This window comes from Oncorhynchus mykiss, chromosome 12 (genome assembly GCF_057628025.1).
Source record: "Oncorhynchus mykiss isolate SJ-2025 chromosome 12, ASM5762802v1, whole genome shotgun sequence".
Classification (NCBI taxonomy): Eukaryota; Metazoa; Chordata; class Actinopteri; order Salmoniformes; family Salmonidae; genus Oncorhynchus; species Oncorhynchus mykiss.
Genome location: NC_143033.1, coordinates 40,262,168 through 40,286,465, shown reverse-complemented (window position 1 = coordinate 40,286,465; position 24,298 = coordinate 40,262,168). Strand labels below are relative to the sequence as shown.

The following is a 24,298-nucleotide window of genomic DNA, read 5'->3' as shown; positions in this document are numbered from 1 at the left end:
AGTCATAATCCTGGATGTTTAATTAGATCCAGCAGAGACCGATGATATCACACGACACACGTCACATTAGAATGATCTGAAAGGTCATCGGGTTGGGATGAGAGGGGGGGGATGATGTAAGAAATTATACTGAGGGAGAGGTAACCATCTGGTGGAAGAAGTCCCTCCGTATCAGAGATCTGTCATACACCCACTGACACACAGCTGGATTTAACGTTCTAGCAATCCCTACAGCGTATGACTAAATTATCAGGACAAAAGGAAGTAAGTTCAACCAGTATTGCCTGGTGGAAGAGTTTCATTTAGTCTCCTCTTTCCTCTGTGGTGGTGGTTGTTAATTGTGTGACAACTCTCAATCAGATTCTATTGCTTCAACAGGAACACGAAATCAACTTCCTGAGCCCTCGGCAGCTCAGCTGCCACACAGAGCACAGGAATCTACAGTAGTCTCTGTGATGGTTTCCACCATGATGTGCAGCAGGGTGACATTACACGAGCCCCATAATGGAGACTACAGGAGTCCTATGAGAATTGTCCCTCGCAGGAACTCTATTCCCCCAACAAAGGCTCTCACAGCCAAACATCTCCTGGCATACCCTAGACCACCCCCAGAGTCAACGCGCTTTACCCCATATCCAAAGAAGGTAACTATTGCAGAGTCAATTTCATTCATTTGTGTTTTGGGATATTGTTCAGTGGGTTGTGTTTACACTGGACACTCTGTTTCCATCACAAATACATTGTAGATCATGTATGTAATGTACAAGTCAGTCAATTGATATATTTATATATATATATATATGTATATAATTTTTTTTAGGTTGCAGCAAAAACCAACATGGCCGTGATGATGCTCCACTCCAGAAGAGCCTCTCTCTTCACCAGCACAAATAACAACTTCCCAGCTCTCCCACCCCAGCTAGTCCCCTCTGCATCCCCCCAGTCACATCCCAAGAGCCCAGCCCCCCATAGGGTTGTTGCAGGATTGATCAGCCGGGAGGTAGACACCGGCCAGTACATCATTCCCACTGAGGAGCCAGAGGAGCCTGTCACTGCTCATCATGCTCACCGCAGACGCCACCTCAAGCGCTTCAGCTCCAGGTGGTACTCAGGCGCTCCTTCTGGTGGCCCCTTTGATAGCACCCATAGCCCCAACCAAGGCACAAGTGGTGAGAACAAGCCCCACAAGCCGCGCTGCAAACTTCTAGGTGAAGGGAGGCCAAATTACGGTACCGCCAACAAGCAGCGTCAACGCTACGTCACCAAAGACGGGAAGTGCCAGGTGAACCTGGGCCCCATCGAGGACAAGAGCCGTTTCCTCTCGGACATCTTCACCACTTTGGTGGACCTGAAGTACCGCTGGTTCCTCTTTGTCTTTACCATGTGCTACATTGTTACGTGGGTGGCCTTCGCAGAGATCTACTTCCTAGACGCCTGGCTGAGGGATGACGTGGCCCACGTCCATGACCCGCAATGGCAGCCGTGCTTCGAGAACGTGGACAGTTTCATCTCCGCCCTGCTTCTGTCGGTGGAGAGCCAGAGGACCATTGGCTACGGCTCCAGATTGGTGACGGCCAACTGCATGGAGGGAGTGGTTCTCCTCATGGCCCAGTCTATCATTGGCTCAATCATTGACGCCCTCATGGTCGGCTGTATGTTCGTCAAAATCTCCAGGCCTCAGAAAAGGGCCCAGACTCTGATCTTCAGCAAACACTGTGTCATATCGGAGCGTGACGAGAAACTCTGCCTTCTCTTCCGCATTGGAGACCTGAGGGCGAGTCACATGGTGGACGCCAAGATTCGAGCCAAGCTTATTAAGTCCAGACAGACCAAGGAAGGGGAGTTCATACCACTGGAGCAGTCAGAGATCAACCTGGGCTACGATACCGGAGGAGACAGGCTTCTGTTGGTTGAGCCTCAGACCATCACCCATGTCATCAATGAAAGCAGTCCCTTCTGGGAAATAGGGGCTGAGCGTCTGACAAGGGAGAGATTTGAGATCATCATCATTCTGGAGGGAATCGTGGAGGCATCAGGTTGGTTGGCTTTGAATGTTAGAATGTGATATGTCAAATCATTTGAACAAGTTTTAATGTCTTCATGTCTGTGACTGTAGCATAAGAGCTAGATGTGTAAAGATGAAACATTTCATAATTGCCTTGCTGTGCTGTCTCCTTTGTGTTGTAGGTATGACATGCCAAGCCAGAACTTCCTATACTGAGGAGGAGATTCTGTGGGGCCACAGATTTGAATCCTGCATGTCTCTGGAGAAAGGGTCTTACCGGGTGGACAATGGTGCATTTGATAAAACCTTCCCAGTACATACCCTCACCCTTAGTGCTAAAGAGAAGAGTGATGAAAAAGAAGACGAGGTCCTCTTTTAGATCAGTACTATACACACTGAGCAAACAGCCCTTGTATTAATGGAATTTCAAGGCCAATACTTGTGAATGACTAGGTTTCTCTCCTTAAAATTAACTTTCCTGTTGTCTCTAATATTGTGGACAAACATTCTCCAAGAATTACACATTGACATGCTAATCTACAGTGCATTCGGAAAGTATTCAGACCCCTTGACTTTTTCCACATTTTGTTACATAACAGCCTTATTCTAAAATGTATTAAATTGTTTTTTTCCCCTCAATCTACACACAATACCCCATAAGGACAAAGCAAAAGTTTTTTTTGTCAATTTGTAAATATCACATTTACATAAGTATTTAGACCCTTTATTAAGTACTTTGTTGAAGTACCTTTGACAAAGATTACAGACTAGAGTCTTCTTGGGTATGACGCTACAAGCTTGGCACACCTGTATTTGGGAGTTTCTCCCATTCTCCTCTGCGGATCCTCTCAAGCTCTCAGGTTGGATGGGGACCATCGCGGCATAGCTATTTTCAGGTATCTCCAGAGATGTTTGATCGGTTTCAAGTTCGGGCTCTGGCTGCGCCATTCAAAGACATTCAGAGACTTGTCCCGACGCCACTCCTGAGTTGTCTTGGCTGTGTGCTTAGGGTCGTTGTCCTGTTGGAAGGTGAACCTTCACCCCAGTCTGAGGTCCTGAGAGCTATGGAGCAGGTTTTCATCAAGGATCTCTCTGTACTTTGCACCGTTCATCTTTCCCTCGATCCTGACTAGTCTCCCAGTCCCTGCTGCTGAAAAACATCCCCACAGCATGATGCTGCCACCACCATGCTTCACTGTAGGGATGGTGCCAGGTTTACTCCAGATGTGACGCTTGGCATTCAGGCCAAAGAGTTCAATCTTTGTTTTCAAGGCCCTTCTCCCCTGATTGCTCAGTTTGGCCGGGCGGCCAGCTCCAGGAAGAGTTTTAGTGTTATCCAATTCTTAACTTTAAGAAGGATGGAGGCCACTGTGTTCTTGGGGACCTTCAATTCTGCAGAAAGGTTTTGGTACCCTTCCCTAGATCTGTGCCTTCGACACAATCCTGTCTCGGAGCTCTATGCACAATTCCTTTGATTTCATGGCTTGGTTTTTGCTCTGACATGCAATGTCAACTGTGGGAACTTATATAGACAGGTGTGTGCCTTTCCAAATCATGTCGCGGGTGGACTCCAACCAAGTTATAGAAATATCAAGGATGATCAATGGAAACAGGATGCAATTTTGAGTCTCATAGCAAAGGGTCTGAATATCTATGTAAATAAGGTATTTATGTGTTTTATTTTTAATACATTTGCAAAAATGTCTACAACCATGTTTTCTCTCTGTCATGGGGTATTGTGTGTAGATTGATGATTTATTTTTATTTATTCACTTTTAGAATAATGCTTTAACGTAACAAAATGTAGTGAAAGGGAAGGGGTCTGAATACTCACCGAATACACTGTACACTCTTAACCATAATTTGAACTTTGTTGACAGTGACAGCATTCATGTGGGTGATTTACAAAGAAGTTATCCAATCCTGGTTAAGTGTAGAAATGAGTATGCAGCCATGACTCCATGCGTTGTTACTTTACAATACTGTTTATTTATCTGTGTGTCTAGTTTATGGTTTATAATGGATAGTTGTAGTTATGTGTTAACTGCTACCTCCTAAATCATAGAATTATGTCTCCTGCTCCCCTCTTGTTTTTGTCAGTTTTGTTGTTGTTTTGAAGACTTGTTACATCTTAAGTCTGTTTGTTTTGAAATCATAATGTGCTAAGTACTGCACAAATATTGTTCCTTATTTGTAGTCACTTGTATTTTCATGGTGATCATGAATGCATGATGATGTAGTGATACGGCCATTATGATTCAAAATGTGATACATTTTGAAGGATGTCAGTGTCGTTAATCTGTTTCTATATTATATGTACTCTATCCTAATACGCAAATGTATTACACATATCAGTCCTATGCAGTGCCTTGAATGTGTCCTCCCACAGTTTTCAAATGTGCCTTTTGACACATTAAACTTGGATTTTTGTCCTTTCACATAAAGGGACTCATGATTTATAGTTTATAATAGGTTCCAGCTCTGTATATCCAAGAAAAAGTTGTGAAATACACCAAATGCTGCTTTTATCACATAAATGGCCCTCCGCTTGAGAGTACAACTCTACTCCAATTATCTACTGTAGTTGCTGATTTATCAATAGATTAGAATAGATAAATTATTGTCAATTTGATTCGAACATAGAAATAAAAAGAGTAACACTCCCAGTCCAGACATGCACAGGGTCAGTCAGTCATGGTGCAGCACCCCTGGTAGGAGAGCCATTTGCCTTGCTCAAGGGCACAACAGTAGTGATTCATAGCTGGGATCAGACCAGCAGCCCTCCAATTTCCTATTTTTCTTGCACGTAGCAACATTATTTGTTGGGCCATTGTGTCTTATCAGGTTTCTAACCTGTCCACAGGTAAGACAACTGAACAATACCATGATGTTGGGGCGGCAGGTAGCCTAGTGGTTTGAGCGTTGGACTAGTAACCGATAGGTTGCCAGATCGAATCCCCGAGCTGACAAGGTAAAAATCTGTTGTTCTGCCCCTGAACAAGGTCCTAGGCTGTCATTGAAAATAAGAATTTGTTTGTAAATGATACTTGACATGTTATGGACCATGGTATTGTTCATTATTGCTTTTTTGGTTCAGTATAACTTCTACTGAAAATGCATTTCCACACTCAAGTCATGATATTAGTCCTTTCACATTATTTGGTAGTTGAAGTTTTGGAAATATTTCTGCCCTAGTCTAGACAAGGGGTTCCTAAACTTTTTCACTCAGGCCCCCCTTCCAGCATTGAGGAATCTCGTGTGTGTCTATTTCTATGGGCACAAGCACTGTTCATGACACAAACTGTTCACACCCTTCTTGTTGGAGACATTTTTGCAGTTTAAAGCTCTTTCTTGCAATTTTATACATTTTGCCATGTCTGTGTATTCGAGTAAATGAAACATTACAACAAAATCTAGGTAAAAAAAACAATCGCTGACATGGGCTAGTCGATCTGGACATGTCTGCAAGTTATCGATGGCTCTCTAAGGTATGCAATGACTAACACATGACAACAGGAAAACTGAAGATGCACTACCCAATTTCGAAATTGCACCTTGTGCATTTTACTAAGCCCTTTTTGCCCTCAGAACAGCCTTTAAAAAAAATTATAATCCAAACTTGATAATGAGTTGGTTATTTCAGTCGGCTGTGGAGTGCTAGGGCAAAAAAAACAAGGGGACAGGACCGAGTTTGGCAAACCCTCCTCTAGGCTGGGCGTATAACGAAGTGGAACGCAGATTTGATTGGTTATTGTGAGCGGGCTTCTTCAACCTGCACACAGCCCTGAAGGATTTTGGTGCTAGCCAGCTAGCTGTTCTTCAACTATGGCATCTTTCGTGACAGAAGTCCTTGCTAGTTCTGGTAAACTTGAAAAAGAAGATCTCAATTGTAAAATAAGCAAGCTGTCACGGAAAGTAGAAGAAACTAAGGTAAGCAAGCGATTTAGCTAACGTTACCTAGCCCGCGAAATAATCAAAACATTCGGCTAACTTTTACACAAAGCTATCTAGCTCATTGTATATAACGTGATTTTATCGTTCGAACTCGTTTAAAATATTTGGTTTCATCGTTCGAAACAGTCTTGCTAAATTGTTATGCTAACTACCCCGATTGGCTGTCTTAAGTAATTGTTAGCTGCTAACTATGGTTAGCTAGATGCTGTTAGCTAGATGCAACAGCCTTGTTGGTGGCAGCTAGGTGTCCCATTGTGTGGTGAACAACATTACATTAGCTCGAGCATAGTGGAAATTCTGGAATCGGCGGGTTGTCTTCAAAATAAAAGTCCCCATTGAAACAGATGCAAACGTATAATAAAGAATCGAATCATGCCACAATTGACCCTTCGCTAAGCCCCGCCCCAGAATATTTGGAAACCAATCGCAGCTGTGACAAACTGTCATCCAGTCCAACATTTCCGTAGTCGTGCACAGTCAACTCCGACTACTGTGGTTGCTGTCAACTCTTGCTCGACTCCCAAAACACGCTAAAATGAATGCGCGCACACAAACTCCACGTCATTATTGCCGAATACTACTCGTAAGACTACGTTTGCGTTTTAGAGTACTGACATGAGCAACCTGCGATTGGCATGATGTTGCTCATTAACTTAGCCTATAAAATGCCTATTTTGACTATAGGTGATGTGTAGGAACTATAACGTAAATTCGTACATCTCCTTGGTCTGTACAATTGCCCCTATTTAAAATAAAATAAACAATTGCCCTTATTTTAGCGCACCAAAAACGTAATACTTCCAGATCAACTGTAATGTCAATACCATTGTAAAGCACAATTTCTCCCCTTTCCAACAGAATCAATTACATGACCTAAACGCTGCCCGTTTTTGCATAATTCAAGCAGGCAATGAGCCCCGTCAGGTCTTTTTAAAAATGGCGGGTGGGGAAGCGAAACTAATGGTGCTAGTGAGAAGGAGAGATGATGTGTGGGAAAATTGCTTTTTTTCACTCGATCTGTCCACCTTATCGCAGAGCAAGTGACGTCACCGATTGAAACGCCACTAGCTCGCACCACCACTAACTAGCTAGCCATTTCACATCGGCTACATCTCTGGCAACCGAACTGAAAGAACCAACGACCAGCCGGCTTGGGTAGCAACCCTAGATTTGTGTCGGGACTATATCTTGTGGAAAGATGAAATATTATGGATAAATTAATAAAAATAAAGTTTTCAATGAAAATGTAAATTATTATTTGTCTTGGGCGTAACACCCGTGCCAATATATCCTCAACACCAGCTTTTATTTTTAAGGCGAACCACCAATTCCACTGTTGCTCATACTCTTGTTCACGACACACACGTCTAGTTGACTACACTAAAGTTGCTAGCTAGTTACAAACTAGTAGCTATAACGTTACAGATGAGGATCGTGTCAGAAGTAGCTGTACCTACCTAGCTAGCCACGCTAGCGCCTTACTAAGCACTTGTCTAGCAATGTGTTCTGAACAAGTTAGCTTAGTAAGAAGCTAGGTTACTAGTTTACTCTCGCACACTATACAACTTTTGATCACTCGTGACCATTCTACCTAGACACCACTGTTCACTGTTCAATGACGTGTCATGGTAGTGCCTACGTACTCTGCCCAAATTGAAAAATACTGTATTGTGCCTCTTTTTTTACCAGGGGTATATTTATGCAATGTTGTATAGCTTTGACTCTTCTCGTCTTTGCCTCACACTTTGATTCTTTCCCTCAATCTCACCATCTGCGTTTCTTCCATAGGAAGAGGTATGTGACATTATTAACAAGAGGTACAATGAGTTCCTACCTAGCATGCAGGGGGCAGAGGCACTTATGGGACAGGCCGAAGAGGTCTCTAAAGAAATTGACATCCTCAAAAGCTGCATTGAGACAGAGGTAAGCTTCACTAACTACTCATGGGTCATGGTTCGCTTTGTGTTTTTGACAGTTGGCAGAGATCTACTGTTGACTGTGTGTGTGTGTGTGTGTGTGTATACAGGTGCAGCATAATCTACATACAGCTGTGACAGAACATGCCAAGCTGAAGCAGCAGCTGGAGAGAAACACTACTGTCATTGCCATGCTCAGGCACCTAGAAGAGGTAGCCTACATCCCTCCTAACTGTAGCTCTAATCTGGTCTCCACTGATATCTACACATGGCCCTGTTTCAACTGAATGTAATTTATAATAATGCACAGATTTAGCGCTTGAGTTCGGTCCCTGTGTACCTGGCCCGAGACACGAATTTGGGATGATCGTCAATAATATTGGTACATGTCAAAGCATATTTATATGTCTTTCTGTTGTCGATTTAGTTTCACATTGCTATGGAGGAGTTTCACAAAGCCCTACTGGAGAAGAAGTATGTCATTTCGGCCACGCAGTTAGAAAAGGCCCGGCACAGTGCAGACGCTCTGAAGGCGTGGAAAGGCTCTGACCTGCCCCTGCTGAGAGCCCTCAGCTCAGAGCTCACTGTCCAGAGGGAGAACCTCATCTACCATCTGGGGGATGAGTGGAAGAGACTGGCTGTCTGGAAACTGCCTCCTTCCAAAGGTAAAAAGACTCTCCGAGGCATTGTGGGGGGGACCCTGGTCTGATGCTTGGGCTCCTAAGCACACGGCTTAATTTATTGACCATGCGATGTTAGTAAGTAGTAGGTAGCCATTCTAGGGCACTTGTATTGAGGATAAGTAAGTTTCCTGAGGGGTATCAGTTGGGGATATAGCATGGAATCCCCTGATATAAATGTATTATTTAAAACATTTTATTTGACTTATTGTGGTAAATTGCACTCTTCTAGTGATTGGGGGGGGGGGGTAATCAATTGTTACGTGTTTGGATATTATATAATATCGTTTCGACAATATCCAATATGATTTTTTCACTAGTTGGCTATACCTGCATAGCTTGTTATCTTCTTTTTAAATAAGAAGCCAATCATTTATTTCCATGACTGATCAAAACTGGTTTCTCATGGCTCTCTTGTCCCTATACAGCAGACATATGGTGAGCAATATGTTTGGAACATCGAATCGCAATAAAATCACAATATCGAAATACATATCGTATCGGCACCTAACTTATTGTGATAATATCGTGTCTTGAGGTCCCTGGCAATTCCCAGCCCTGCTTGATTCATGTTAACTCAGGTGAACAGTGGTACTGTGTTATGCCACCACAGACACTGATTGTGTGTCCATCTGTCCTCAGAGTCGACGGGGATGAAGTCGTTCCTGAAGATGGAGCTAAAGCTGACCCTAGGCGGGACCAAGGAGCCCCAGCAGAGCCCTCCCCCTCTGCTTTCCTGTATCCTCCAGGCCCTGGCCATCCAAGGGGAACTCCAACACAAGATCAAACTCTTCAGTAAGACCCAGTGTCCAGTCAATTAAAACATTTAAAATAAATGTTTTACTCTAAAGCTGACTACATTTTATTGAAGTTGAACTTGTTGAAACCACCTTGTGAAATACCCCCTTATTATTTGAATAAGGATGATTTTCTGTTTGTTAAAACTCAATAGTCTGATTAATACAATGTGGACCGCCTCTGTTCTGTACATACACTGCGAGGCTGCTTCCATAGCATCCTGTTAGTCCATCATGAGACAGCCAGCCTCTCCCTGCTCTAGGCCAGGTGCTGCTGAAGTACCTGCTGAAGCCCCTGATTACGTACCCCTCTCTGAACGTGGATGTGTCGGAGCAGCAAGGCGAGGGCATCCTACTCTCTCTCCAGTGTGCCGAGACCCCCGAGGAGCACCCAAGTCCCTCGCAGGTCTACACCAAAGTCCTGGTGGTACTCAAGACCCTACACACACACCTGCTAGGTAGGCACTCCTGGTTCCCCACACACAGATTAAGCCTAGTCCGAGACTAAAAAGCTACAGTATTTTAATGGAGAATCTCCATTGGTCATGCTTTTTAGTCCCAAGACTAGGCTTTATCTGTATCTGGGAAACTGGCCCCATGGTCTCCTGTTTAGAAGGATTATTGAGTTTCAATTGAACTAAAAAATATCCTTTGGTCACAGCAAATATGAAAGGAGTTGATATGCCAGCCGCCATTTTAGAGCTGTGCCATTGGCACTATAACGATGCATCTCTTTTGTTTTGCTTTGCAGACGTATCCGTTGCAGATGTATCAGTTGGCAGGAGAAAAGTGTCTGTCATACTGGGAGACCTGGTATGGCAGGAGATGTCTCACTGCATCATCCATGAGTGCCTCCTGCACTCCATCCCAACCAATAGCAGTCAGCTTGAACAGTACAGTGTGGTATGTATCAAAGGCTAACCACGTACTCTGAATACACCCTTATCAGTCCCTCCAGGATTCTGAGATCAGAATTTTTGTCTCAAAATCAACAATTCCCCGCATATTATGCAAAGGCTTGTAAATTTGACCAATGACCACACTATTTCCGAATCAAATAGCAAAATTCTCACTATTATTGCATATAACTGACTCATCACAGCAGTACAAAAAGAGGGCTCCCCATTTCAACCAATCTCCACATTTACTGCATAAAATGGCTCAATCAAGCCACACGTCAACCAACTTTTTTCCCCTCGTCAGCAGATATGTGACAAATTAGACAATCTTTGCATTTTGCCATGCAAAAGGTCAGAATTGATGAAGCAATGCAGTTTGTTCCTGTTGGTTTTATTGAAGAGATACAAATAACTATATTTTTCAAATGAATAACTTGATATAGACTGTGTAAAGAACATTAGCTGCAAAGATGTGCTCGAAAGGAGACTTTTCATTTTGTCATTCATACCACCCTGTATGTTCTCACCCCCAGGTGATCAAAGAGACTGAGGAGTTTGAGAAGTCCCTGAAGGAGATGCAGTACCTCAGGGGAGACGCCACCGAGCTGCTCAAGTACGCCCGGGACATCAACTGCCACTTTGCCAGCAAGAAATGCAAAGACGTGATTGTGGCGGCACGCAAGCTGATGACCTCTGAGATGCACAACACCGTCAAAGTGTGTGATGTTCTCCTACAGTCTATCCATGGTCTTATATGTGTGGTTTCTATTTATTAGGTACACAGTCACACAGATGACTCCCGATGTACAGTATGTGGTTTCTTGCCACTGCAACATGTGAATGCATGCACTAAATCAGAACCTACAGATACCCAGAGAAAATGAACACAACTAGGACAGGTGAACTGCTTTGTATCTTGCACTGCAGGTAAATGCACAGAGGTTGGACTTGATTGTAATTCTAACATCACTTCCTGACAACAGATCACACCAGATTCTAAGCTCTCAGTCCCCAAGCTACCCAGCCCAGGCTCTGGAGACAACAAGGGCAAGCAGAAGGCCAAGAAGCTTGAGGCGCCCCGGTTGGAGAACGAGAAGCAGCTGGGTGCACTGACGCTGTGTCTGCCTGTGTGTCGCATCAGCGAGTCGGTGCAGCAGCTGATGGAGCTGGCCCTGCACACGCTGTCCGAGGCCGTGGGCAGCTCCAGCCAATGGTACGCTCTCATGTTACCCACTGCACATGATGACATAATATTAATAACTCTTCAGCTTTAGCCCAGTGTTTCCCTGAAGTTTTTAGTTTTGCTAAAAAAGTCCCCCCCCCCCTCTCATTTGTCCCTCGAAGTGCTACCCAACTGTTCTTCACGGTGCGGAATATATTCCAGCTGTTCTATGATGTTGTGCCTACATACCATAAGTGAGTATAGTTAATTTATACTATATTAACGTTTCCCCCCGAGACCGTCTGTCTCACTGACTTCTCTCTGTGTCTGCTCTCCAGAGGGAACCTACTCAAGTTCCCCCACCTGGCAGCCATCCAGCACAACAACTGCATGTACATCGCCCACCACCTGCTCACCCTCGGCCACCAGTTCAGGCCACACCTGCCCGACCCCCTCAGCGAGGGCGCTGCCACCTTCGTGGACCTGGTGCCCGGCTTCAGGAAACTGGGTAAGGGAATGAGCGTGTCCCATGGCTTGCCGAGCATTAGAATGGCTACACTCCTGATGGGCTTTTGTGGGGGTTGAACTGCTGTTGTTTTTATTTCCAAAAAGGATGAGGATGAGGATGAGACCAGGGAGATTTGAGACAAATCATCTTCTAGAGACATCCCAACTCCAGTTTTGGTGAAAGGAGAATACATTTCTAGCTATCTGACTGTAGCTGTGTTCCCCAGGCGCTCAGTGTTTCCTGGCCCAGCTGAACGTCCAGAGAGCAGAGATGCTGGAGCGTCTCTCCACGGCACGCAACTTCTCCAACCTGGATGACGAGGAGAACTACTCCGCAGCCAGCAAGGCTGTCAGGCAGGTCGGTGTTCAAGTGAACCAGCAGTATAGCTGAAAGATCTACAATTGTTCATATGATGACTGTTGCCACAAATATGGCATTAGATATCCAGTATTTTCAAAGAAGTTGTCTCAAATGGCAACTATCAAAGATTCTAGAATGGTGAGTTAAGCATCAGTTAAAGGGATAGTTCAGGGGAAATGTATGTTTTGGTCAAACTTTGAAGGAAGCGTGATTAGCATAGCAGGAGGCCATCAATTGTTGGGACGATGCTAATTATACTAACTCGTGCCTGTGGCAAAAGTAAAAAACGGATGATTGTGGATGTTGTCCCTACTGGCCTACAAGACAACTCAAGGTAAGAGGAATTTGCCCCAAACAACTTTTGGCTGAACTATCTCTTTAAGCTTCAGATCAAAAGTTAGAAATGCTTGGCTTGTATCAAATGCACAGTTAGAATTCTTACAGGATGTGGTCACTGTTCCATTACTGAAAATGACTTGTTTCATTTGCAGGTCATCCATCAGCTGAAGAGGCTGGGCACAGTCTGGCAAGATGTTCTACCAGTCAACATATACTGTAAAGCCATAGGGACTCTACTCAACACTGCCATCTCAGAGCTGATTGCCAAAATCATGATGCTGGAGGTGAGGACAGGTTCTTATTTGATCATGTGACTTGTTTTCTCCATGATTTTAGAGGGCACATTATTGTTAATCTTGGTTGAATGAGTGGTCTTCCTCATCCTATGGTTTCTATGCAATTTGCTCCTCTAGGATATCTCCACTGAAGATGGGGAGCACCTACACATCCTCTGTCAGACTATTATCGAGGAAGGACCCCTGGTGTTCATTCCTCTGCCTGAGGAGAGCAAGAACAAGAAGTACCAGGAGGAGGTATCCGTGTACGTGACAAAGTGGATCACCTTCAAGGAGCTGGTCATAGTGCTGCGAGCTAACCTGCAGGAGATAGTTGACAGGTACAAAAAAAGGGAGCTTCTCAAATCACCATTAAAGCGATTTTATTTTCATCATCATAAAAAAGTAAATGTATCTATAGTAGTCGTGTGTACACTTTTGGAATTGTGGTTGTTGTTTTATTGGTATACCACTGAGTACTCTGATTTGTCTTTGTTTCCTGTCTGAAGGTGGGCGGAGGGCAAAGGACCTCTGGCACTGGAGTTCTGTAGTTCCGAGATGAAGAGCCTGATTCGAGCTTTGTTCCAGAACACTGAGAGGCGGGCGGTGGCTCTCAGCAAAATCAAAGACTCTTGATTCCAACAAACAACCCTAATATGCGCAGCACTTTCCTTCACTGCTGTGGAAAAGTGTTCATTAATATCTTAATGCCTAGTTGTGAACTTAAATGCAATATGCCATTGTATACGATAACTGTGGCATATAAACTGCTGTTTTAAAATCCCAATAACGCTTCTACTTTCAGCAAAGCCATTAATGCAATGAGGACAAGCTCTACCACATTACTGCAAAAGGCTCGGGCTATTGCCTTTCATGAAACTGTGTTTTCTTTCTCCAATATTTCATAAAGTTATTTGTACCTGAAACTGCATTCTGAATGAGCACTATGTGAACTGAAACGTTCAGATGGGACATTTCTACATGTCTCTTCTACCATGATAATCCAAATGCTTTACTATTTTTCTTAATGTTTCGTGCTTGGATTTTTTTTGTTGTGTACTTAGAAATTACATTGTGAATTGATAATGCAGGAATATGGTTGAAGAAGTGCTGGTAGCTACATGGAGCAACCGGTACATCTATCAGTTAATGTATATTTTAGTTATGCGATAAATTATAATTTCCTATCAAATTCAACAAGCTAGGGTAGTATTCATTAAGTTGAAAAACTTTTCGTCTGTTGCAAAAATGTTGCAACAAATAATTTACGCAACCCTCATCAGCGTGACAAACTGTTGTGTTGGTCAATGGAAGTTGTAGTAAATTTACATTTTATGGTTTCTACTCATTGTAATTTCAATCCATATAGTCTGCGACGTGTTTGGCGTGAAGTTCACATCTATAAATGATTGATTCTTCCATGCTAAGAAGTGGAGTGAAGTCTGCGTTTCTTTCAACTTATTCCACTCTTTTTTCCTGAAGAACAACGACTGAACTACTACAACTTCCGCTTAAGAAAAAAACGGAATTCAACAGCGTTTGGAGTAAACTGTTTCCGGAGTAATAGCTCATTTGATCAGTTTTCGTTGAACTACGTCCCATGTGGAAATTTCCGGGTTGCGTTGACGTCATATTTATGCGTCTACATGCTTGTGCGCCAGCGTTTACATGCGGTTTAGCTGAATCACCAAATATTTATTTTTAAAACATTCTTGAATTGGTTTATTTAACCATGGAGAAGGGCAAACGACCAAACGTGTCCCTCAATAAAAAAACAAGAAAGAAAAACCCAACCGACACTATTGATCCGGTGAAGAACTTCGAGCGATGGAAGAAGAAATACAACAAGACGAAAACACGAGTTAAACAAGAGAAAAGACAGAAAAGGAGACCTGAATGGCAGGTGGAGAAAGAAGCTATTCAAAGGCTTGTCAACAAATATAACGAGGTAAGCAACGTTTGTTTTAGCCTACGAAGTTGGGCGAGGCTAGATGGCTAGATAATTGCCTAATAAATCAGACCGATACCAATTCATGGTATAACATTAGTCTGAAACAAAACAATGCAAAAACGTAAGTTTCTTCACAGGTCAGAATGTTGAGTAAAATACACTTTAGTGGTTGTCTGTGCGATTGGTCCTTCAGCTGTTCAAAATTTGAGGTAAAATATCCACAGGAAATGATTTGCCCGATTTGAGTGCCAGTAACGTTACCAAAGATATGTACTGCCTGTACTGTTATTTCTATCACATGCGCAAAACCTTCCATGTAAACACATGCTAGACTAACGTTATGAATCGCGTGCATGTACTTCTGTGCACATTCCTTAAGTTATTTATTTAACTAGGCAAGTCAGTTAATTAAGAACAATTTCTTATGTACAATGACGGCCTACCTCCGTAACTGCCTTGTTCAGGGGCAGAACGACAGATTCTTTTTTTTTACCTTGTCAGCTCGGAGATTTGATCTACCCACTTGGCTACCTGCCGCCCAAATAATTGTATTCAATATTGATGACTGACAAGTGACGTTTAGGTTTTTGCTATGTAAATCTGCATGGCTATGCTGTACATGCAATGGAAAGCATCGCCACAAACGGCACAAGAACTGCAAATAGGCTATCACGTTTTCAGTTTTATCAAAGCAATCTCCTGTCCTGTACATTTCACGATTTCCTAGGCTAGGTAACGTTTATATTGTAATGTTAGCTAAATTATTTATTTTGACAATGATTTCATTATATTACTCTTCAGTGTGTGTGAGAGAGAGAGAAACTAACACCTTTGTCATCTAGATAAATGCCAAGGATGCTGAGAGGTTTTCAGATTTCCCCATCTCAAAGAATACCCTGCGAGGTAAATATCAATTGGTTATGAAATTACCTTGACTGTGCCATGCAATATGGACCAACATGCCACTGTTATGCCATTGACAGTTTTGTTGTTTACTCCAGGTCTGATGGAAGCACAGTATCGTCAGCCCACAGAAATACAGAGACAGACCATTGGCTTTGCGTTGCAAGGTAAAGATGTTCTGGGTGCTGCAAAGACGGGCTCTGGAAAAACACTGGCCTTTCTCATTCCTGTGAGTACCCAATTGTTTTCTACTGTATAGCTGTGCAATATTGCTAGCTGATATGAAGGCAGATGCAGTGTGCATCCATTATTTGAGGCTATTGATGTGTCATTGCTGTTCACACGTGTTGGTGTTATTTCCAGGTTTTGGAGTGTTTGTATCGTCAGCAGTGGACAGCCATGGATGGCCTGGGGGCCCTCATCATCTCCCCGACACGAGAGCTGGCCTATCAGACCTTCGAAGTACTCCGTAAAGTGGGCAAGAACCACGAGTTCTCTGCCGGCCTCATCATTGGCGGAAAGGTACTTTATTTACTTTCAAGTGCCGGTATTGGCAGTTAATTTCATGTTGGTTTTGACACCTGTTGGTGTTGTTTGAAATTAAAGGTTTGTGCCTGGTTATTTTGTTGGAATCCAGAGTGTAACCTCTGTGGTATGGTTTTTTGTAGGACCTGAAAAATGAGTCTGAGAAGATCCACCGCACCAACATCATCATCTGCACGCCAGGACGCCTGCTCCAGCACATGGACGAGACTGCTGCGTTCCATGCCTCCGATCTGCACATGCTAGGTACATGCGGTAGAGTTACCCCTTAGCTACTAGGCCATCATAAAAATAGTTTCACTGTGGTATGAGCTCAAAGTTGTTTATGGGCATTTTACATTCTTACTGTTAATGTTAAGCAACTTTCATTTAGTAGCTCTGTTTGTTTTGATCTGTAGTCAGATCATTGGTTAAAAAAAAGATGGATTTCTGACATGGTTGACATCATGTGATTTTAATTATTTTTAGTTTTGGATGAGGCGGATCGTATCCTGGACATGGGTTTTGCCGACACTATCAACGCCATAGTGGAGAACCTCCCCAAGACCCGTCAGACACTGCTGTTCTCAGCCACACAGACCAAGTCAGTGAAAGACCTGGCCCGCCTCAGCCTCAAAGACCCAGAGTACGTCTGGGTGCACGAGAAGGCCAAGTTCAGGTAGGGGCTCTATTATATCACACACCACAACAACGCCACTATAGTCCTGTGTCTGTAGACTCTTAGTCTTAGCGTTTACAAATCTGTCAGTTGGTGTTAACGTCACTTGGATTTCTATGAACTCTGGAAATGAAACATGATATCACAGTTAAAAATGATTGTGCAGGGTGATGTTTGAATTCTGTTGGGATTTCAGTGAGTCTCCTAAGCCACTGTTAGGTCATGTGAATGTTATTACTCAGCAATTGCAGGGAGCTTACATTGATTGCTTATACTTTTGTATATACAGTGCCTTGCGAAAGTATTCGGCCCCCTTGAACTTTGCGACCTTTTGCCACATTTCAGGCTTCAAACATAAAGATATAAAACTGTATTTTTTTTGTGAAGAATCAACAACAAGTGGGACACAATCATATATATTTTAAACTTTTTTAACAAATCAAAAACTGAAAAATTGGGCGTGCAAAATTATTCAGCCCCCTTAAGTTAATACTTTGTAGCGCCACCTTTTGCTGCAATTACAGCTGTAAGTCGCTTGGGGTATGTCTCTATCAGTTCTGCACATCGAGAGACTGAAATTTTTTCCCATTCCTCCTTGCAAAACAGCTCGAGCTCAGTGAGGTTGGATGGAGAGCATTTGTGAACAGCAGTTTTCAGTTCTTTCCACAGATTCTCGATTGGATTCAGGTCTGGACTTTGACTTGGCCATTCTAACACCTGGATATGTTTATTTGTTAACCATTCCATTGTAGATTTTGCTTTATGTTTTGAATCATTGTCTTGTTGGAAGACAAATCTCCGTCCCAGTCTCAGGTCTTTTGCAGACTCCATCAGGTTTTCTTCCAGAATGGTCTTGTATTTGGCTCCATCCATCTTCCCATCAATTTTAACCATCTTCCCTGTCCCTGCTGAAGAAAAGCAGGCCCAAACCATGATGCTGCCACCACCATGTTTGACAGTGGGGATGGTGTGTTCAGCTGTGTTGCTTTTACGCCAAACATAACGTTTTGCATTGTTGCCAAAAAGTTCAATTTTGGTTTCATGTGACCAGAGCACCTTCTTCCACATGTTTGGTGTGTCTCCCAGGTGGCTTGTGGCAAACTTTAAACAACACTTTTTATGGATATGTTTAAGAAATGGCTTTCTTCTTGCCACTCTTCCATAAAGGCCAGATTTGTGCAATATACGACTGATTGTTGTCCTATGGACAGAGTCTCCCACCTCAGCTGTAGATCTCTGCAGTTCATCCAGAGTGATCATGGGCCTCTTGACTGCATCTCTGATCAGTCTTCTCCTTGTATGAGCTGAAAGTTTAGAGGGACGGCCAGGTCTTGGTAGATTTGCAGTGGTCTGATACTCCTTCCATTTCAATATTATCGCTTGCACAGTGCTCCTTGGGATGTTTAAAGCTTGGGAAATATTTTTGTATCGAAATCCGGCTTTAAACTTCTTCACAACAGTATCTCGGACCTGCCTGGTGTGTTCCTTGTTCTTCATGATGCTCTCTGCGCTTTTAACGGACCTCTGAGACTATCACAGTGCAGGTGCATTTATACGGAGACTTGATTACACACAGGTGGATTGTATTTATCATCATTAGTCATTTAGGTCAACATTGGATCATTCAGAGATCCTCACTGAACTTCTGGAGAGAGTTTGCTGCACTGAAAGTAAAGGGGCTGAATAATTTTGCACGCCCAATTTTTCAGTTTTTGATTTGTTAAAAAAGTTTGAAATATCCAATAAATGTCGTTCCACTTCATGATTGTGTCCCACTTGTTGTTGATTCTTCACAAAAAAATATGTTTTATATGTTTATGTTTGAAGCCTGAAATGTGGCAAAAGGTCGCAAAGTTCAAGGGGGCCGAATACTTTCACAAGGCACTGTATAGTGTATGTGGACACGCCTTCAAATTAGTGGATTTTGCTATTTCAGCCACACCCGTTGCTGACAGTTTTGTACAATTAATCACACAGCCATGCAATCTCCATAGAAAAATGTTGGCAGTAGAATGGCCTTAAGCTCTGTGACTTTCAACGAGGCACTGTCATAGGATGCCGCCTTTCCAGCAAGGCAGTTCATCAAATTTCTGCGGAGGAGAAATAACGGTCTGGGGCTGTTTTTATGGTTCGGGCTAGGACTGAAGGGAAATATTAACTCTACACCATAGAATTATGTTCTAGACGATTCTGTGCTTCCAACTTTGTGGCAACAGTTTGGCCATTTTACTGTTTCAGTGTGACAATGCCCCCGTGCACAAATCGAGGTCCATACAGAAATGGTTTGTCGAGATCAGTGTGGAAGAACTTGACTGGCCTAAGCAGAGACCTAACCGCAACCCCATCAAACACCTTTTGGATAAATTGGAATGCCGACTTCGAGCCAGACCTAATCGCCCAACATCAGTGCCCGACCTCACTAATGCTTGTGGCTGAATGGAAGCGAGTCCCTGCAGCAATGTTCCAACATCTAGTGGAAAGCCTTCCCAGATGAGTGGAGGCTGTTATAGCAAGAAAGGGGGGATCAACTCCATATTAATGCCCATGATTTTGGAATGAGATGTTCATCGAGCAGGTGTCCACAAACGTTTGGTCATGTAGTGTGTTTGGACAAACTGACATCCAGTATGTGGTATGAATTCAGGGGAGGTAAAAGTGGGCCGGGACATGCAACAAATACGAGTGCTGTCATGGAGGCTCTGTGAAGTCCCTTGCTCTACTAAATAATGACATGTCACTGTGCAGCCAGGTGCTGATTTAATAGGGCGGATTCTCTCCCACTTTCAGGACCGCATGCTAATTGGGTCGACCGTTAACATAGACTGTTTTTATCTGAATGTCAGCTACTTCAATTCAGGTTTAGAGGCACCAGCTGACACTTTCTTTTTATCATACTACTCTTGTTTTATGCTCCTTCTTTTTGCTCCAGCTGTACTTCTTTTTCGATGAGTCTTTGCTGATAGGCTGGTTTAGAGTTTATGCTTTTATAGCTTTGTCCTCGACTTTGAAGCTGTTTTGTTATATGGGAGAGATGAAAGAGAACTCTTTGCTTCCTCTGATTCAGCCTTATCAGGGCTCCTCAGTGCACGTCAGTGTTTTAAACCACATTTGACCTGAAACCTGTTAGGAGCAAAGCAGGAGCACTGCACAACAGACATGCCTTGGATATAGCCTACTATTTGAAATTTCAAATACTTGTGAGTTTGCTTTAGCCTGCCTGGAGTGCCAGGTCGCCGTGGATGAGGTTTGCACTTTTGGGACTTTCCCATTGGCTCGTTGCAAAAGGCAAGTTCAGTCAAGCTCAACTCAAGTTTTTGAAATTATTTAAATTCTTGCCTTTTTGAACCCAGGTCTGCTGTACAATCAAATGCAACCCCAGCTTTAAACATTCTTTTAAGGCACACAATTCCTTAGTTCTCTGTCCTCAGTAGCAACAAGTTCAAGTACAACACAAACGACCTGAAAGAGACCAATTAAAAGACTACATGTTTCTGTGTCCCCATGCAGCACGCCGGCCACGCTGGAGCAGAACTACGTGGTGTGTGAGCTGCACCAGAAAGTCAACATGCTCTTCTCCTTCATCAGGAGCCACCTGCAGAAGAAAGTCATTGTCTTCTTTGCCTGTTGCAAAGAGGTGAGGCTTCGCTAGTTTGTGCAAACGTTCCTCCATTAGGCTTATCGCTTCACGGTCTAGTCGTAGTCTTGGCTGCAAACATGAAGCCTCTTTTTCTCTCTCCCTCCGTAGGTGCAATACCTGTTCCGGGTGTTCTGTCGGCTGCGTCCGGGCATGCCCATCCTGGCCCTGCATGGGAAGCAACAGCAGATGAAGAGGGTGGAGGTCTACAATGACTTCATCAAGAAGAAGAATGCTGTGCTCTTCGCCACAGACATTGCAGCCAGAGGCCTAGGTACTAACACATCAGCAGCCTACTCTACAGACTATCTGGATGTCTCTAGTCAGTAGGGACAGATGCTACTCTACAGACTGTCTGGATGTCTCTAGTCAGTAGGGACAGATTCTACTCTACAGACTGTCTGGATGTCTCTAGTCAGTAGGGACAGATGCTACTCTACAGACTGTCTGGATGTCTCTAGTCAGTAGGGACAGAGATGCTACTCTACAGACTGTCTAGATGTCTCTAGTCAGTAGGGACAGAGATGCTACTCTACAGACTATCTGGATGTCTCTAGTCAGTAGGGACAGATGCTACTCTACAGACTATCTGGATGTCTCTAGTCAGTAGGGACAGATGCTACTCTACAGACTGTCTGGATGTCTCTAGTCAGTAGGGACAGATGCTACTCTACAGACTGTCTGGATGTCTCTAGTCAGTAGGGACAGAGCTGCTACTCTACAGACTGTCTAGATGTCTCTAGTCAGTAGGGACAGAGATGCTACTCTACAGACTGTCTGGATGTCTCTAGTCAGTAGGGACAGATGCTACTCTACAGACTATCTGGATGTCTCTAGTCAGTAGGGACAGAGATGCTACTCTACAGACTGTCTGGATGTCTCTAGTCAGTAGGGACAGATGCTACTCTACAGACTGTCTGGATGTCTCTAGTCAGTAGGGACAGATGCTACTCTACAGACTGTCTGGATGTCTCTAGTCAGTAGGGACAGATGCTACTCTACAGACTGTCTGGATGTCTCTAGTCAGTAGGGACAGATGCTACTCTACAGACTGTCTGGATGTCTCTAGTCAGTAGGGACAGATGCTACTCTACAGACTGTCTGGATGTCTCTAGTCAGTAGGGACAGATTCTACTCTACAGACTGTCTGGATGTCTCTAGTCAGTAGGGACAGAGATGCTACTCTAAGGACTGTCTGGATGTCTCCAGTCAGTAGGGACAGAGATGCTACTCTAAGGACTGTCTGGATGTCTCTAGTCAGTAGGGACAGAGATGCTACTCTAAGGACTGTCTGGATGTCTCTAGTCAGTAGGGACAGATGCTACTCTACAGACTGTCTGGATGTCTCTAGTCAGTAGGGACAGAGATGCTACTCTACAGACTGTCTGGATGTCTAGTCAGTAGGGACAGATGCTACTCTACAGACTGTATGGATGTCTCTAGTCAGTAGGGACAGAGATGCTACTCTAAGGACTGTCTGGATGTCTCTAGTCAGTAGGGACAGATGCTACTCTACAGACTGTCTGGATGTCTCTAGTCAGTAGGGACAGAGATGATACTCTACAGACTGTCTGGATGTCTAGTCAGTAGGGACAGATGCTACTCTACAGACTGTATGGATGTCTCTAGTCAGTAGGGACAGAGATGCTACTCTACAGACTGTCTGGATGTCTCTAGTCAGTAGGGACAGAGATGCTACTCTACAGACTGTCTGGATGTCTCTAGTCAGTAGGGACAGATGCTACTCTACAGACTGTCTGGATGTCTCTAGTCAGTAGGGACAGATGCTACTCTACAGACTGTCTGGATGTCTCTAGTCAGTAGGGACAGATGCTACTCTACAGACTGTCTGGATGTCTCTAGTCAGTAGGGACAGATGCTACTCTACAGACTGTCTGGATGTCTCTAGTCAGTAGGGACAGATGCTACTCTACAGACTGTCTGGATGTCTCTAGTCAGTAGGGACAGATTCTACTCTACAGACTGTCTGGATGTCTCTAGTCAGTAGGGACAGAGATGCTACTCTAAGGACTGTCTGGATGTCTCCAGTCAGTAGGGACAGAGATGCTACTCTAAGGACTGTCTGGATGTCTCTAGTCAGTAGGGACAGAGATGCTACTCTAAGGACTGTCTGGATGTCTCTAGTCAGTAGGGACAGATGCTACTCTACAGACTGTCTGGATGTCTCTAGTCAGTAGGGACAGAGATGCTACTCTACAGACTGTCTGGATGTCTAGTCAGTAGGGACAGATGCTACTCTACAGACTGTATGGATGTCTCTAGTCAGTAGGGACAGAGATGCTACTCTAAGGACTGTCTGGATGTCTCTAGTCAGTAGGGACAGATGCTACTCTACAGACTGTCTGGATGTCTCTAGTCAGTAGGGACAGAGATGATACTCTACAGACTGTCTGGATGTCTAGTCAGTAGGGACAGATGCTACTCTACAGACTGTATGGATGTCTCTAGTCAGTAGGGACAGAGATGCTACTCTACAGACTGTCTGGATGTCTCTAGTCAGTAGGGACAGAGATGCTACTCTACAGACTGTCTGGATGTCTCTAGTCAGTAGGGACAGATGCTACTCTACAGACTGTCTGGATGTCTCTAGTCAGTAGGGACAGATGCTACTCTACAGACTGTCTGGATGTCTCTAGTCAGTAGGGACAGATGCTACTCTACAGACTGTCTGGATGTCTCTAGTCAGTAGGGACAGATGCTACTCTACAGACTGTCTGGATGTCTCTAGTCAGTAGGGACAGATGCTACTCTACAGACTGTCTGGATGTCTCTAGTCAGTAGGGACAGATTCTACTCTACAGACTGTCTGGATGTCTCTAGTCAGTAGGGACAGAGATGCTACTCTAAGGACTGTCTGGATGTCTCCAGTCAGTAGGGACAGAGATGCTACTCTAAGGACTGTCTGGATGTCTCTAGTCAGTAGGGACAGAGATGCTACTCTAAGGACTGTCTGGATGTCTCTAGTCAGTAGGGACAGATGCTACTCTACAGACTGTCTGGATGTCTCTAGTCAGTAGGGACAGAGATGCTACTCTACAGACTGTCTGGATGTCTAGTCAGTAGGGACAGATGCTACTCTACAGACTGTATGGATGTCTCTAGTCAGTAGGGACAGAGATGCTACTCTAAGGACTGTCTGGATGTCTCTAGTCAGTAGGGACAGATGCTACTCTACAGACTGTCTGGATGTCTCTAGTCAGTAGGGACAGAGATGATACTCTACAGACTGTCTGGATGTCTAGTCAGTAGGGACAGATGCTACTCTACAGACTGTATGGATGTCTCTAGTCAGTAGGGACAGAGATGCTACTCTACAGACTGTCTGGATGTCTCTAGTCAGTAGGGACAGAGATGCTACTCTACAGACTGTCTAGATGTCTCTAGTCAGTAGGGACAGAGATGCTACTCTACAGACTGTCTGGATGTCTAGTCAGTAGGGACAGAGATGCTACTCTACAGACTGTCTGGATGTCTCTAGTCAGTAGGGACAGAGATGCTACTCTACAGACTGTCTGGATGTCTAGTCAGTAGGGACAGATGCTACTCTACAGACTGTCTGGATGTCTCTAGTCAGTAGGGACAGAGATGCTACTCTACAGACTGTCTGGATGTCTCTAGTCAGTAGGGACAGAGATGCTACTCTACAGACTGTCTGGATGTCTCTAGTCAATAGGGACAGAGATGCTACTCTAC

The 24,298-nt window shown here is 44.0% G+C and overlaps 3 protein-coding genes across 4 annotated transcripts in view; all 3 read left to right on the top strand.

The window, feature by feature from the left end:
* Positions 1 to 339: 339 nt before the first annotated feature.
* LOC110537606 (G protein-activated inward rectifier potassium channel 4-like) lies at positions 340 to 4,449 on the top strand. The gene is made up of 3 exons (XM_021623760.3): positions 340 to 644; positions 821 to 2,036; positions 2,188 to 4,449. Exons 1-3 carry the CDS (start codon positions 456 to 458, stop codon positions 2,382 to 2,384), a joined length of 1,602 nt encoding a protein of 533 aa, XP_021479435.1. The 5' UTR covers positions 340 to 455; the 3' UTR covers positions 2,385 to 4,449.
* A 1,243-nt stretch (positions 4,450 to 5,692) lies between these two features.
* On the top strand, positions 5,693 to 13,821 carry zw10 (zw10 kinetochore protein). The gene is made up of 15 exons (XM_036937558.2): positions 5,693 to 5,935; positions 7,748 to 7,882; positions 7,986 to 8,087; positions 8,303 to 8,540; positions 9,198 to 9,350; positions 9,616 to 9,810; positions 10,104 to 10,255; positions 10,785 to 10,967; positions 11,235 to 11,464; positions 11,596 to 11,667; positions 11,752 to 11,921; positions 12,148 to 12,278; positions 12,773 to 12,904; positions 13,034 to 13,236; positions 13,405 to 13,821. The coding sequence occupies exons 1-15, from the start codon at positions 5,831 to 5,833 to the stop codon at positions 13,529 to 13,531; spliced, it is 2,328 nt and encodes a 775-aa protein (XP_036793453.1). The 5' UTR covers positions 5,693 to 5,830; the 3' UTR covers positions 13,532 to 13,821.
* Positions 13,822 to 14,462: 641 nt separating this feature from the next.
* ddx10 (DEAD-box helicase 10) overlaps positions 14,463 to 24,298 on the top strand; it is a 68,818-nt gene continuing 58,982 nt past the window's right edge. For both annotated transcript variants that reach the window (XM_036937557.2, XM_036937556.2), the window contains exons 1-8: positions 14,463 to 14,843; positions 15,689 to 15,749; positions 15,848 to 15,978; positions 16,113 to 16,271; positions 16,418 to 16,538; positions 16,761 to 16,950; positions 20,458 to 20,584; positions 20,696 to 20,858. In XM_036937557.2, the coding sequence (XP_036793452.2) occupies positions 14,628 to 14,843; positions 15,689 to 15,749; positions 15,848 to 15,978; positions 16,113 to 16,271; positions 16,418 to 16,538; positions 16,761 to 16,950; positions 20,458 to 20,584; positions 20,696 to 20,858 (1,168 nt within the window). In that variant the 5' untranslated portion in view covers positions 14,463 to 14,627. The remainder of the gene's footprint in view (positions 14,844 to 15,688; positions 15,750 to 15,847; positions 15,979 to 16,112; positions 16,272 to 16,417; positions 16,539 to 16,760; positions 16,951 to 20,457; positions 20,585 to 20,695; positions 20,859 to 24,298) is intronic.

Coding starts and splice junctions, on each gene's coding strand:
- LOC110537606 (XM_021623760.3), top strand. CDS start 456: ATGGTTTCCACCATGATGTGCAGCAGGGTGACATTACACGAGCCCCAT. Junction 645..820: donor TTACCCCATATCCAAAGAAG/GTAACTATTGCA, acceptor AATTTTTTTTAG/GTTGCAGCAAAAACCAACAT. Junction 2,037..2,187: donor GGGAATCGTGGAGGCATCAG/GTTGGTTGGCTT, acceptor TTTGTGTTGTAG/GTATGACATGCCAAGCCAGA.
- zw10 (XM_036937558.2), top strand. CDS start 5,831: ATGGCATCTTTCGTGACAGAAGTCCTTGCTAGTTCTGGTAAACTTGAA. Junction 11,922..12,147: donor GCCCGGCTTCAGGAAACTGG/GTAAGGGAATGA, acceptor TGTGTTCCCCAG/GCGCTCAGTGTTTCCTGGCC. Junction 13,237..13,404: donor CTGCAGGAGATAGTTGACAG/GTACAAAAAAAG, acceptor TCCTGTCTGAAG/GTGGGCGGAGGGCAAAGGAC.